The 14,930-nt window shown below is 47.5% G+C and overlaps 1 protein-coding gene across 1 annotated transcript in view; it reads right to left on the bottom strand.

Annotated features, from left to right (window-relative positions):
* Window positions 1-13,937: 13,937 nt before the first annotated feature.
* The window catches only part of Arntl2 (aryl hydrocarbon receptor nuclear translocator like 2), a 49,843-nt gene continuing 48,850 nt past the window's right edge, over window positions 13,938-14,930 (bottom strand). The window contains exon 15 of the mRNA XM_031381048.1: window positions 13,938-14,605. Coding sequence (XP_031236908.1) covers window positions 14,466-14,605 — 140 coding nt within the window. The 3' untranslated portion in view covers window positions 13,938-14,465. The remainder of the gene's footprint in view (window positions 14,606-14,930) is intronic.

Here is a 14,930-nt window from a genome sequence, read left to right as displayed (position 1 = left end):
TCAGAAATCCCCCTGCCTCTGCCTCCCAAGTGCTGGGATTAAAGGTGTGAGCCACCACCGCCCGGCTTGAATGTACAGATTTTTAACAGGACCTCTGAGGCTTTGTGCTCATCACCACCTTGAAGCTCCAGTCAGACGTCTCTTTCCTGTGGCCTTTACCTTACCCTACCTGGTGCAGAGATCAGATTGTGTCTCCTGCCGGGACAATCTCCAGCCTTCGGTTTCCCACCTCATATCATAACTGTGCCCTTGTCTTTAGTGGTCCTGGGACTCTATTTTTCTTTAGGGGGAAAAACACACAAAATTCTTCTAATTTAATCAATACCATACTAGCAAATACTTTTTGAATGTTCACTAGTATGCCAGATATTCTTGTATATATATATTTTATATATGTAAGCTATTTTTCTAAATAGTTCTTCAATAGAGGAAGGATCTGCGACTCATATCCAGACTTAGATAATGTGGCCTCAGGCCCTTTAAGTACACTCTATTGTGGTTGCTCTTGATACTGGGTTCTCACGATGACGGTGGTGGTAGTGGTAGTGGTGGTGGTGGTGGTGATGGTGGAGGAGGAGGAAGATCTACATACTCAGCCATACAAAATAAATAAATGTAGTTTAAAACTTTAGGGGAAATGGCGTGGGAGGTGCTGGGAAGATGGATCACTAATTGAGAGTGCACATTGCTCTTCCAAAGGACCCAGGCTTGGTTTCCAGCGTCCGTGTGGGACACACCTGTAACTCCATCTCAAGGAGTTCTGGTGGTCCCTCATGGCCTCCAAGAGCATTGTCACATGTGTCACACACACACACACACAGGCACACACTTGCAAGCACACATACACACACACAAATAAAATAAAATCTTTTACAACCAACACACGTGGCACTCAAATTTTAATGATGAAGTGAGTATTATAATCTTGTTGAAAGTATAAATTAGATAACTGTTTTACTAAAGGCTTGGCACAGGCATTGTGCCTTTTTAGCCAGTCAACGCCCCTGTCAGAAGGCCAGGGATCTTCATGCTGACCTTGACAACGGCTGCAATCAAAAAATAAACTAAAGAGAATGTTAACTAAGGAGAGGCAATCTTTTCTGGTTTCCTGTGACAGGCTGTGTCTCCCTGGGGAGGGAGGCAAAGGGAGCCCAGAAGGCACAGCAGACCCTCCAGGCTTCTGCAGAAGGGAGGATGCGCAGCCAACCCTCACCCAGTCAGCCAGTTTGCCTCAGTGAAGCTGCAGGCAGTTTTAAAATTCGGGGGGTGGGGTGGGAGTACTGGGTGGAAAAACTGCTGGAGTCAGCATTTCTGTTCTTAGGGGCGGGGGTATCAGGTAGAGAGACAATCTTTCTGTTCGTTGATGTTGGAAGATTTGTGACCTTTTTAGGGAATATGTATGAATGAGTTCCATTCACTAGCTGGGCTGTATTTCAACGTATAGATTTTCAGAGATTGCGCACAGCCACTGAAGCAGGAAAGCAGCTTTTATCTGGGCTGGAACTCCAGACAAGCCTAGGGACAGGCAACCATGCTACAGAACCGCCCGGAAGAATGCAGTGGGATAATTGTCCCTTCCAGTCAATTTCTAGAAGCCACGCTCCAAGGCCAGGGATGGCATCTCACATGCTGGACATTCAGCTCCAGAGTCTCACCTGCTCCAGAGTGAGTGAGTCTCACCTGCTCCAGAGTGAGTCTCACCTGCTCCAGAGTGAGTCTCACCTGCTCCAGAGTCTCACCTGCTCCAGAGTGAGACTCACCTGCTCCAGAGTCTCACCTGCTCCAGAGTCTCACCTGCTCCAGAGTGAGTCTCACCTGCTCCAGAGTCTCACCTGCTCCAGAGTCTCACCTGCTCCAGAGTCTCACCTGCTCCAGAGTGAGACTCACCTGCTCCAGAGTCTCACCTGCTCCAGAGTCTCACCTGCTCCAGAGTCTCACCTGCTCCAGAGTGCGGCCCAGACTGAGCTGCTTCTCCTGAGACACTGAGTCTTCTAGGTTCCTCCGTGGACATTGACGTATTGGCTTGAAATGCCCAGGAGAATTGGTTGTAACATTAATGCTGTGCGGCTGCTGATGTCAAACTCCAGGACTCAGCCTATAAGGGCCTAGGAAGAAAGTTTCAATTCTCAAACTAATCAATTCTCTTCTACAATGTGAACTAAGGAATAAGCTTTTTCACCCAGGGCCCTCCCCACTTCACTGCAGTCCTCCTGTTATAAACTGAAGGGTTCCTTCTAAACCACAAGCCTCACACATGGTCAGACCTCTTCGCTGGGACTGCATTTACTGCACCGTTCCTCTCGGCTCACAAACACGCTCTGTGGAGAGGGCGAGACCCGAACAGTAGGGAAGGAGAGGTCCCCATTAGGAAAACACCAGCTCCAGAAGACAAGCCCAGGAAAATTCCAGAGGAGAACACTAAGAATGGAAGGATTTGGCAGAGCTGTGGCTGGGCACAAGGACAGGGGTGGCTCCTTATTCCCCATCAATCCCCACTGTTCAGATTCTGTATGTGCCAACTGTATCAGAAACAAACACCAAACCACGGGCTGTACACATTCCCGGCTGCTGGGAGCCGGTGGCTCGCTCTCTGCTCTCTTCCTTCAGCTTTCTCCGCTATGAACAGTCTAGTCAGTACGTGCTTACGTGCTTTCATTGTTGTTTTCTGCAGCCTTGTGTCTGGAGTCACGATGACAGGCTGCCAGCTAAGGTGAAATGGCAGAGATAAACCTCACTCAGCGTTGTTGGCAGCCAGTTCAAGGCCAACAAAACAAAGTATTGAGTGGGGTATGGTGTTGCAGGCCTATGATTCCAGTGTTTGGGAGGCAGAAATGGGGAGATCTGAAATCCAAGGTCATTCTGGGCTACAAAATGAGTTCAAGGCCAACCCTGGATACATATATACTAAATATGTCTTTAAACAGGAGTACATGTAAACCCAGTTTTTCAGATTGGTCGGTGGATGTCAGTGTGAGCAGAGGCTCACAGGGGCCCTGACCCTGCAGCTCCCTGGGAACCAGCATTTCATTCAGCCTACAGTCTGAGTGTCTGAAGGATGACCTGAAATGGCAAAGCATCCATTCGGCACAGTAACAAACTGAAAGGCAGATGTATTTGTACCTCTGATACCCACAGGAGAAAAGATGACTGAGGGCTGGCTTGGCAGTTTGGACTCTACTAAGAATCAAGAACCCCTTCAGATAGAGCAAGGTCTCAGGAGAATTCTGAAACTTCTCTTTCGCTTCCCCTAGGAGATGTTGTTTCTGGGGGCTGGGGGTGGGATGGGGTAATGCTGTTTAAAGACACACTTTTATGGTGTTGAACAGACAGAGCCAGGAGAGCAGCTCACCTGCAGACTGAGCAGACGTCTTACCGTGGTCCTGTTTCCTCATTCTTAGGTGATTCATGTGTTTACTTGAAATTTAGCTTCTCTATAACCATACATTTCTCACAGACGTTTTTATTGCCCTTATGTGGAGGGTGACAGGCTCATGCAACATTGTGCCTATGGAGGACAGATTTGGGGTGTGGGGGTGCTCTCCACGTGGGTCCTGGGAAATCAAGCTCAGGTCGTCAGCCTTGGCGGCAGGTGTCTTTATCCACTGAGCCATCTCCCCAGCCTGGTGGACATTATCTCTAACAGCACCTGGCTAATTAGGGGATTCTCTGCTTGGGACTTGGCTGCGGTCTGGCAGAGCTTACTCTGTGAGAACTTTGGCTCTTGATAATTTACCACCTTTGAAGAATAGATTCTCAAGAGTACTTGGGATGGCAGATGAATGCTCATTTACGCACAACGTCATGCTCAGCAGCAAAGTAATGCCTTGACCAGTTTATAAAGTCTCTGTGGAAAAAGTTCCCGTATGGAATGGCTGTTAGGCATCAAACGTCCAGGTCACGTGCTGTCCCTCAGCCAGTCCAGGGTGAACAGGCATGCAGGGAGGAGTACTGAAGAACACTGCAAGGACAGCAGGCTGGAATCAGAGGCAGGACACCAGGTATGACCCTTGGCACAGGACACACAGGCCGCTTCCAGGGCAATGACCTCCGTGGACCTGTAAAGCCTGGCTTAACACCACGTTCCTGCTCGAGGCTTCTGGAGATAACCAGCGAATCCAATAAGAGCTGCTCGAGAGGCTATTCTGGTTGGAGTCAGGATTGTGTTCAAGTTGAGGGGGGTGCAGGGCAGGGCCCCGAGCCTTCAGATCTCTGCAGCGGTGGTGTAGCTACAGAGTGTGGGGTTTCGTTTCTAAGGGGGTCTCACTGAATGTGCCAGACTGACCTTTAACTTGAGATTTCCTTTCCTTGCCCTCCTAAGGCATACACCGTTATGCCCAGCTTTGGCTATAGACTATAGACACAGGTAGCCAGGTACTAAAGCCCAAGAGTCTGGTTTATCATGGAGAGCTTCCTTCTCTTGGTTCTCCCGGGGGTGTGGGGGACACTTCTCCAGGCCAGAGAAGTCAAGCAACAATAAGCAAAGCCATGAGTGTCAGGTATTTGTGTTGCCAAAGCACTACTCAATTGATTTATATTATTTCATTATTTATTTATTGGACACACGTTCTTATGTAGCCCAGGTTGACTTTGAACCCCTGATCCCTTTGCTTCTTTTTCCCCAGTGCTGGAATACAGGAGTGCTCCACATACACAGCTCCTGTGTTTTATGTATTAATTTTAAAGACAGAATCTCACTGTGAGTGGCCTGACACATAGCAATCCTCCTGCCTTGCCTCCTCAGACACAAACTGTAAATCCATCCAAGGCACAAATGCTTTTAAGATAAGTTTTCTCTGTGTGGGAAGTTTCCAGAAGGAAGGAGTGTATGTGTGTGTGTGTGTGTGTGTGTGTGTGTGTGAGAGAGAGAGAGAGAGAGAGAGAGAGAGAAAGAGAGAGAGAGACAGAGACAGAGAGAGAGAGAGAGAGAGAGAGAGACAGAGACAGAGACAGAGAAACAGAGACAGAGACAGAGACAGAGAGACTGCTATGATCTTGATCATCGCACGACTTCAGAAGGACAACACCAGGCCAAACAGTTCCACGTGAGGTTTATTGAGAGTGAGAGGGGCAAGGTGGTGGTGGAAAGAGAAAGGGAGAGAGAGAGATCAGGGGTCCTTTCTTTATATATGGATGGTGAAGTAGTCACAGGTAAAGGTGGGAGGTGAGCCAAGTGGATTCTGGGAATATGGTGGCTGTTACCTTGGCAACAAGTGTGTGGGTGGAGCCCATATGATGTCACGGGTTTCGGAGGTCTTAATACCAACAGAGACAGAGACAGAGAGGCAGATAGACAGAAAGGGTTGTGGGGGGAGGCAGGAAAGGCCTTCTCAGTTTTGTGTTACTGTGTTGACCAGAACCCTCCTCCAGTACTCGCTGCTGGAGCACAGCGGATTCTATAACTTACTGCTGGGAAGTTCTCTGTAAGCGAGAGCTGGCTGGCCTGTCACTTGCTTTGCTTTCCAGAAGCCCAGTGCACAGAAAGCCTGCTTGTGCAAAGGCTTATGCAGAGACCCAGGCAAAGCATCTGCTTTGATTGATGTTACAAGAAATATCTCTACGACCATAAAGCTTCAGCCGGCAGTGGCCTCTGCCTCTGATGGTGGTGCGTGCAAGGATGCCCATTGTGATAACAGCCTCAGGGCAACACGGTGCTTGAGGAGAGAACAACTTCAGATGAACTGACACAGCTGGCTGACCTGTACAGATTTGGCAAGGTAGCTGGGACCTGAAATAACCTTAGGACCTCAAGGTGAAGGGTCAAAGAACTAAAATACCTTTCTCTATGCAACTTTACCATGAGGCTGGTACAACAGATTCTTCTGTTCAAAGTCCACCTGTCAACCTGGACCTGTAGCTCAGTCAGGATTTATGCTCGCCTAGCAAACACGAAGCCTTGGGTACCAAGCCATCACCTCATGAGCTGGGCATGGCAGTGCACACCTACAATCCAAGCACTTGGGAGGTGGAGGAAAGAAGATAGGAGATCAGAAGCTTATGGTCCTCTTTGTCTACGTAGCCAGTTCAAGGCCAGCCCGGGCTACATAAAAACAAACAGATCAATGAATAAATAGTTCATTTGTTTGCCAATCCATATTGAATCACACAGAGGCTGAGGGGAAGATCAAACATACCATTTCCAGAGGCCCAAGGTCTAACAACTGGCAAACATGCCTTTTAAAGAGCATATCGGGAGCTCAAGTACTCTTGTTATCCTGACACAAAGAGAAAACATCAAGTTCCACTCTTGATTTTCCTCTGATTTTACTTTCCTGCAGCAAGAAGAAAGCAGGGTGGGGAACGGTAATGGATTTAACATGGCTGTAGTTCACAAGCAGCACTGGCTAAACTCTAAAGTCTCCCTGCTTGGAAGGGGTAAGGGGGAGGGCACCTTACAGTTACTGTAAGCCTGCCGGTGCTTGTTGTTCTGAGCCCCTGCTGTTAAGTTGATAATCCTGACACAATGCATTTGAGCGCCCTGCAAATCACATATTGGGGTTGGAGAGGCTCACTATCCCTACAGGGCTCATGAGTGGGGACGCTCTAGCAGCTCAGGTGGGTGCTACAAGCAGCAGAGCGTGGGTGCGCCCTGTGTGCCCTGAGTCAGTGTGTTGCTCCATACTTGGTGATGACAGTTGGGTCAGGCACGGCTGATGTTGGCTTTCTTGTGGGGTCTGGCCCTGGTTTTGGTAGTAGAAGTGCTTCTCAGAGAGAGGGTGGGTGAGAACCATGCCATCCACCGTGGTGCTCACACGAGGCCCTGATAACGCTGGTGGTCAGAAGAGGTCGAGGTGGCAGGAACCTCTAAGAGCTGGGGCAATAAGACCTGTGCTGTAGCTGTTCTTCTCTGTGGTTACTGCAGGGCACCTGCCTAGAAACAGGGCCTCAGGCGACTTCTACACCACGCCTGGGACTTATCTCACCCCTGCTCTTAGCTAAATGTCCACAGAGAGAGGGAGATAGAATGAGAGCAGGACATTGCCTTAGTTACGGCTTCTCAGGGCTAAGGCAGCAGCCTTAGCTCCTTCAGGTGAAGTCACACAGTGTCCAGGTGTCTCAGTGTCCAGGTGTCTCGGTGTCCAGGTGTCTCAGTGTCCAGGTGTTACAGTGTCCAGGTGTCTCAGTGTCCAGGTGTCACAGTGTCCAGGTGTCACAGTGTCCAGGTGTCTCAGTGTCCAGGTGTCTCAGTGTCCAGGAGTCACAGTGTCCAGGTGTCTCAGTGTCCAGGTGTCACAGTGTCCAGGTGTCACAGTGTCCAGGTGTCTCAGTGTCCAGGTGTCACAGTGTCCAGGTGTCACAGTGTCCAGGTGTCACAGTGTCCAGGTATCAGTGTTCAAATGAGGTGATACAGTGGTGACAGCTGGCTGTATTTATCAGTGGATTGATTGGCTTTTCTGAGACAATGTCTTGCTGTGTAGCCCTGGCTGGCTTGGAGCTCACTGTGTAGACCGGGTTACAGTTGATCATGGTGAGGAATTCAAGGCAGGAACTTCAATCGCAGCACGCCCACAGTCAAGAGCCTCAGGAGATGAATTCTTGTGTGTTTGCTTGCACTTACTTGGATTTCTCCACTAATACAGCTCATGACTCCCTGCCTAGGGAATGGTGCTACCCACAACCAAGATGGGCCCTCCTCAATTAACAGAAAATCCCTCAGAGGCACACCATAGGCCAGCTCATTAAGATAATTTCTCAGTGGGCCTTTCTTCCCAGGCAATGGTAGGCGATGTCAAGATGACAATTAAAGATGACCATGGGGTGTGTATGTCTGTGTGTGTGTGTGTGTATTCTGGTGAGGGGGACAGAACCTTACCTGATGGTCACACTGAGGAACTCTCTGGCATCAGAAGGTTCCTGCCCTCACTTCCTATGCTGTATTTCCTTACCCATTTCTTTCTTCCCAACAGCGGGAGTCGCATAGCATCAGACACCAGCCTAGTAGAAAGGGAAGACCTTGATCCTAGGGAGCCAGTGACAAGGGCTGAGAGTAACCAGAATGACAGAGGTCTCAAGGGCAGTAAGGAGGGTGATGGCAGTGGCCACCCACCTTGTTCCACAAAAGAAAGTAAAATCTCCACTGTAGAGAACCTCAGTCCAGGGACAGGTGAGACTTTTACGCTCCCATCAGAAGCCTACACAGTGAACAGAGACAGAAGCCATGCTCCCATCAGAAGCCTACACGGTGAACAGAGACAGAAGCCTACACAGTGAATAGAGACAGAAGCCTACACAGTGAACAGAGACAGGTGCTTTGGTTTTGGTTTCTTTGGTTGGTTGGTTTGGTTTCATTGTTGTTGTGGTTTGGTCACCACACTGAGCTGCTCGTAGCATCTAGTAGCCAACATCTCCAGGCCAGGTCCCCACACCGCACCCCAGGACTGTCACAAATGCTCACAACTGACACAGAAATCCTAGACTGTCATGGTGACCTCAGCACCGTGAAGTGTCCCCAGATGGAAACCTTATTGGGAGTTTATAAGCATGACAGCATAGATCACACTGCACATGCACACAAACAGGAAGGCAGCTGAGCTTTGGGAGCAGGTGCAAGATGGCGGCTGTGACTGTTGTAAGCCACCCACTAATGGCCTGATGCCAGGTGCCACCTCTCTGTGGCAGGTGCAGATGTCTCCTCTGCTCCAGAGTGTAGGACATGCCCAAAGCAAAGATGTCCTCTTGTCTGACTCGAAGAAGTCCCCACTTCTCAAAAATCCCTGTGTTTTTCTGAGTTTGGACTGTTCATAGCTGGATGGCTGTATTGTTTTCCGTTCAGCTGTTTGTAGTCATTAGACAGCTCATAGTTAAATTCCTCACCCTGGTGTGCGTTTAGTGTTATTTATAGGCTAAATAGTCTAATTCTGGAGGTAAAAGAAAATGCACTTTTAAGTTTCTTTTCTCAAAATGCCAGCTAGCTTTCTTTTTCTTAGCCTAAAATTACAAAGATGAATTGTATCCTGTGGCAAAAGGGTGATCCATTGCTTGCTTTGCAGGTTCTATTTGGAAAGCTGTCTCTGTATTCTGCTCTTTAAACTGTGGAGAATTTTTTTGTGTTTTGAATTATCTATTTACCGGGGCCTGATCTAGCTATGGAGGCCACGCTGACCTCGAACCCACAAGCCTCCTGTCTTTGCCTCCTACGCATGAGAGGATTGCAGGCATGCCCTCCCATATCCCACTGGAGAAATCTATCACTATCATGCAGAAGGGGGCCTGGAAGAAGAGGCCTTGGTGAGCTTGATAAGCTGTACAAATTTTATCTCAGATGTTCCTAGGGGAGGACCACTGGGCCCTGTTTCAGCTTATCAGCCTATGGAAGAGTCCTGATGTGTGTGCTTCTGAAGTGATCCCATCAGACACAGTCTTGAGACCGCAGACAGGACCACTCTGGATATTACATCCCTCCCTCCTGACAGGGTCACGCAGTAGCCCAGGTTGGCTTCAAACTTACAATCCTCCTGCCTCAGTTTCTGAGGTATAGACACTCCCACACCTGGCCTTACATTTCTTTTAGATAAGTTCCGTTTCACTGTTAAATATGTTTGCGATAGCTCTTGGGCTTCAGCAGCATACAACACGGCACATGCTATAAGGAACAGCATGATGGCCCAGGCCTATAATGCCAACACACAGAGATAAAGGCAGGAAAATAAGTACTCAAGGTCATCCTCAGTAGAACAGACTGAGGTAAAGGCTGTCCTGGGCTCCATGAGAAAAAACAGACAAAAAAGGCCATAGCAACTTTTAAATCGGTATTTATGTGAACTTAGATAAAGGTCTCAGGTCTAAAGGTGTGTCCCTGTCTTGCCTGGTGACAGAACCTACTGATATCATTTTTAATGACATCTTCTCTGAGATCTTGAAAAGAACCAACCTAAGAGAGATGCTCACTAAATCTGTGAGAACACAGACAACAGCTAATGAATCATCAGACTGTGGTGGCACATGCCTGTGTTTAAGCCACAACTCAATTTTTTTTAAAATAAAAAGAGGGGCTGCAGAGATGGCTCAATGGTTAAGAGCACTGGCTGCTCTTGCAGAGGACTCAGGTTTGGTCCCAGCATCCACATGGCAGCTCACAACCATCTATAACTCTAGTTCCATGTGAGCTAATGCTCTCTTGTGGCTTCTGTGGGCACCATGCACGCATGTAGTACACAAACACACATCCAGGCAAAGTACTCATACACATAGAAATAGAGTGAGCTCAAAATGTGATCAGAGAACCTGATATGTATTTCTCTAAACAGTGTATGCAAATGGCAACAAGCATATGAAACACTCTCAGATTTGCACAGATCAAAGCCACAATGAAGAAGGACTAAAGACCCATGAGTATGAACCCTGTTGGAAATTGGAAAGGAAGCCAAAATCTAGAATTGGTGAGACTGTGGAGGACTTCTGTCTTAGTTAGGTTTCTATTGCTGAAAAAAGACACCATGACCAAGGCAACTCTTATAAGGGACAACATTTAATGGGGATGGCTTACAGGTTCAGAAGTTCAGTCCATTGTCATCATGGGAGCATCCAGGGAGGCATGGCACTGGAGGAGCTAAGAGTTCTACATCTTGTTTCGAAGGCAAACAGAAGACCCTTTTCCAGGCAGCTAGAAGGAGTGGAGTGTCTCTTCCACAATGGGAAGCGCTTCAAAGCCCATCCCCATGGGTGATACACTTCCTCCAACAGGGCCACCCTTCCTAATAGTACCACTTCCCATGGGCCAAGCATGTTCAAACCATTACAACTGGCAACATTGTACACTCTTGGTCAGAATACAAAACAATGAATATTTATAATGGAATTCTACTCATCTCTCTCTTATTCTCTTGTATCTTTATATAGACAGATACAAGGTTAGATTAGATTAATAGATAATATAGATAGGTATGTAGATACATGATAGATATAGACAGATGAATAGATGATAGATGATATAGATAGATAGAAATATGGATAGATAGATAGATAGATAGATAGATAGATAGATAGATAGGGATAGAGGTAGGTGGATAGATAGGTAGAGGTTTACACACACTGAAAGTAGGATCTTGAAGAGATGTCTACACATCCATGGTCATCACATTCCCAATAACTAGGAGAAAGGAGCCCCAAATCCATCAGTGGATGAGTGGGTAGTGTGGTATGTGCATACAACGGAAGGTCACACAGTCTCGGAAAAGAAGCAAGCCTGGTCACGTGGCACAACAACTAACCTCGAGGATAGTGCGGTAAGTGAAATAAGACATTAAAAAAAAAAAGACAAATACTTCACACAGTGGATTTGCACAGTGTCTAAGAATAACCTTACTCGTAGATACAAAGTAGGAGCTGCCAATGCCTGGTGAAAGGGAATCATTCAGTGTGAAAGTACCAGCTTTTCTATGCCCACCCTTCTCGAATTTAATGGCATGGAGACCTTTATATTATCAATAAGCTGTAGCTGGGCAGATTCTGAGCTATTCTAACCCCACAGTACTAGCCTGGCCTACTTCCCAGCCACGTGGCTTGTGGCCGCCATCTTAGTCTCTCTCTGGTGCCTCCTTCTCCATTCCCATCATGATGGTGACTCCCCAGGTCCCCAATGGGGACACTCTGTCCCATCTGAGACCCTCTTTTTCTCTCTCAGGGATGGCACAGGGACTCTCCTAATGTAGGTTGGTGGGGTCTTCTGTCCAGACTCTTCCTCAACTCTGCTGTTATTATAGTTGTAATTCTTCGGGTTGAAAATCCAAACCTGAGCCATTGCTCAGTGGCGTAATCCTCGAACTGGCAGCTGGGGCTGGAAGATTGCAGAAAGTTTTAGGCTAGCCTGGGATACGGTTGAGTCCAAGTCTAGCCTGAGATACATAGTAAGGCCCTGTCTCCTCAAAAACTACACACACACACACACACACACACACACACACACAAACACACACACACACACCTATACCCACACACACACACCAAACTACAGTGCTGTCTTTATGATGCTTTGATGCAATTTTTGGACAATTATTTCTTTGGACAATTATTTCTTACTAAAGTTTTAAGAGATATAGGAGAAAAAAGTAATATTGTGTAAACTGTAAAAGTCTGTCACACCAATGTAATGGAATCAACCAATCAGAAAGAGGACACACTGGAAGAAAGCACTAAACATCTGAGGGTGGAGTATCACAGAGCATAGGGATGAGGAGGGTGGATTCTGGGTCCAGGCCAGTGGGATCTGTAGAAAAACATTTCAGTGGGCTGAAAAGGGGTGAAGATATCTTCAGAGCTTGAACTCAGCCATCTGCCCTTGAGTCTTAGGAGGGATCTGCCCTCTAGCTGAGAGGGGGACACCATTGTGAAGGGTGGTCATGGACCCCGAAGCTCCTCTCAGACTGCAAGGGTTGTTCCACTTGCTTTTGTTTTGAGACAAGGATTCACACTGTAGCCCAAGATGACCCGGAACTCCCAATGTAGCCCAGGCAGACTTCAGACTCACTGGTGTCATCTTATCTCAGCCTCCTGGTGCTGGGATTACAGATGTGCAACCCCAGGCCCATCTGCTCTTAGGACACATCACCATGACATACTACCCTCTAACATGAGATGCTAGAAACCTGCCTGGCTCTGTGCTGTCCCCTAATGAAGTGTGTGGCAGACCCTGTCGGCTGGACTCCAGAGAGTGGCATTCTTCATGCTTCCTCATGCTTCCTCACGCAAGGCTGAGGCTTCCAAATCACCCCGACCCCAGGGCAGGGTTTCTTCAGCTTATGCTGAACCTGGATGTCTCCAGTGGGGCCCAGGAAGGGCGCTGGCCCCTCAACATCAAGGACATGAGTCAGCTCAAGGAGACAGTGTGCGCTGATTCATCCTTATGCACCCAGCCATTGCAAAACTGCACACCAGGACGCAGTGACGCTTGCCAATCACAGGTCTCACAGAAGTTCTGCTTCATCCTCTATAGCCCTAATAGTTGGCATGATGCAGGGTCACAGAAGGACACTACTAGGGTGAGGGCTCAGAGGGCCATTCAGGGCTGGGGGGAGATGTAGCACCCCAAAGAAGCAAGAGTGGGTCTGAACCTGCGTTCGACTCAAGGGCTTCCCCGTTCCGTCTCGGCTTATCTAGCTGCATTGGTAAAGCACAGAAGAGGGCCTATGAGTGTACTCAGAAAAGACAATTAAATTAAAATACACGGTAATCGGTACAACTTGGGGGCCAGAGGAATGACTCCGTGGCTAAGAGCGCTGGCTAAGTCCACACTGCAATTCACAACTGTCTGTAATTCCAGTTGCAGGGGATCTGATGCCCTCTTGTGGCCTTTACAGCTAAGACATGCAAATGGTACACAGATGTGTGAAGGGAAAATACCCCCCCCACACACACACACACATACAAATAAAATAAAGTATGACTCTTCAGAAAGGCAAATAGGTAGAAATTTAAATAATTTTTTATTTTATTTATTTTTAAAGACAGGGTTTCATGAATCCCAGGCTGACCCCCAATTTGCTATGTTGTCAAGGCTAGCTTTGAACTTAAGAGCCTCCTGAGTACTAGGATTACAAGTGTGCACCCCCACATCTGGTTTACAATGCTAAGAACTGAACCCTGGGCTTTGTGCATGCTAGGCAAGGACTCTGTCAACTGAGCTGCATTCCTAGGCCAGAATTTTAAATTATCCTAATTTTTTTTCAAAGATTTATTTATTATTATAAATAAGTACACAGCAGCTGCCCTCAGATGCACCAGAAGAGGGCATCAGATCCCATTATGGGTGGTTGTGAGCCACCATGTGGTGGCTGGGATTTGAACTCAGGATCTCTAGAAGAGCAGTCGGGGTGCCTACCCGATGAGCCATCTCACCAGCCCATCATCCTAATTCTTACACTACATTTGAGCTATCTTTAGGTTAGTTACTTTTAAAAAATGCCTTCTAAAATCTAAATTATTACTAGAAAGTTGGCTTCTAAGAGACTTCTCATTGCCTCATGATTTCAGGGACTGTATTTAAGCCGGGAATTGTGATGTATGGTTTTAATCTCAACACTTGGGAGGCAGATCTCTGAGTTTGAGGCCAGCCTGGTCTACAGAGTGAGTTACAGGACAGCCAGAGATACACAGAGAAAACCTGTCTTGAAAAACAAAAACAGAAAACAGAACAAAACAAAACAAAAATCCAAACTCAAAAACAACAACAATAACAAAAGCCCTAACAATATGGTTGGTAGCAGTTTTTGGTCAGAATATATCGGCAAAAATATGACAGCCTGACCCCCAAGCTGCTTGCTCACTGTGTAAAAAGGGATTAATAAACTTGGCTGTTTCTCTTTGGAGGAAAATGTCTGACCCGCACATCCCTGTGAGAGTAAAGTGCAGATATATAAAAATCGGCAGACTATTAATGAGATAAAATGTATCAATACAGTGCTCAAGAGTAGAGTGTTTTGTAAGCGAAACACTATGAAATGATTCTCATGTTAGAGGTCAAAGTCAAGATGCTAGAGTGTCCACTCGATGTCACTGAAGTCCCCGGGGTCACCGCCCAGGCCCCCGTCTGCTTCCAGGTAATTCATGAATGCAGTCATGTCTGTGCCGTCGCTGTCACACAGGGCATCAAAACCCAGCTGGGCTTTGTCACCTGTAAGTTAAAACACAGGGCTATGTAAGTACAGGGAGGTCGTGATAAATACCTGTAGTCAGCGAGGCTAGAGAGAGGCTTGGAGGTTAGGGGCACTGGCTGTTCTTGAAGGGGCTTCCCATGGGGGGCTCACAGCCATCTGTCACTCCAGTTCCTGGCCTCTAGATGTATGCACTAGACAGACATGCACATGGTGCACAAACATACACATGGGTGGAAGACTCATGCACATAAAATAGACATAAACACACAACTGTAGTCGAGAAGAGCAAAGCCAGTGAATAGCAGGGTCCAGGGTTCTGTTAGTGAAGTGCCTGCACGAAAC

The sequence above is a fragment of the Mastomys coucha genome, unplaced genomic scaffold (genome assembly GCF_008632895.1).
Source record: "Mastomys coucha isolate ucsf_1 unplaced genomic scaffold, UCSF_Mcou_1 pScaffold20, whole genome shotgun sequence".
In the NCBI taxonomy this organism is placed as follows: Eukaryota; Metazoa; Chordata; class Mammalia; order Rodentia; family Muridae; genus Mastomys; species Mastomys coucha.
The sequence above is the reverse complement of the archived record's forward strand: the minus strand, read 5'-3'. Positions and strand labels throughout refer to the sequence as shown.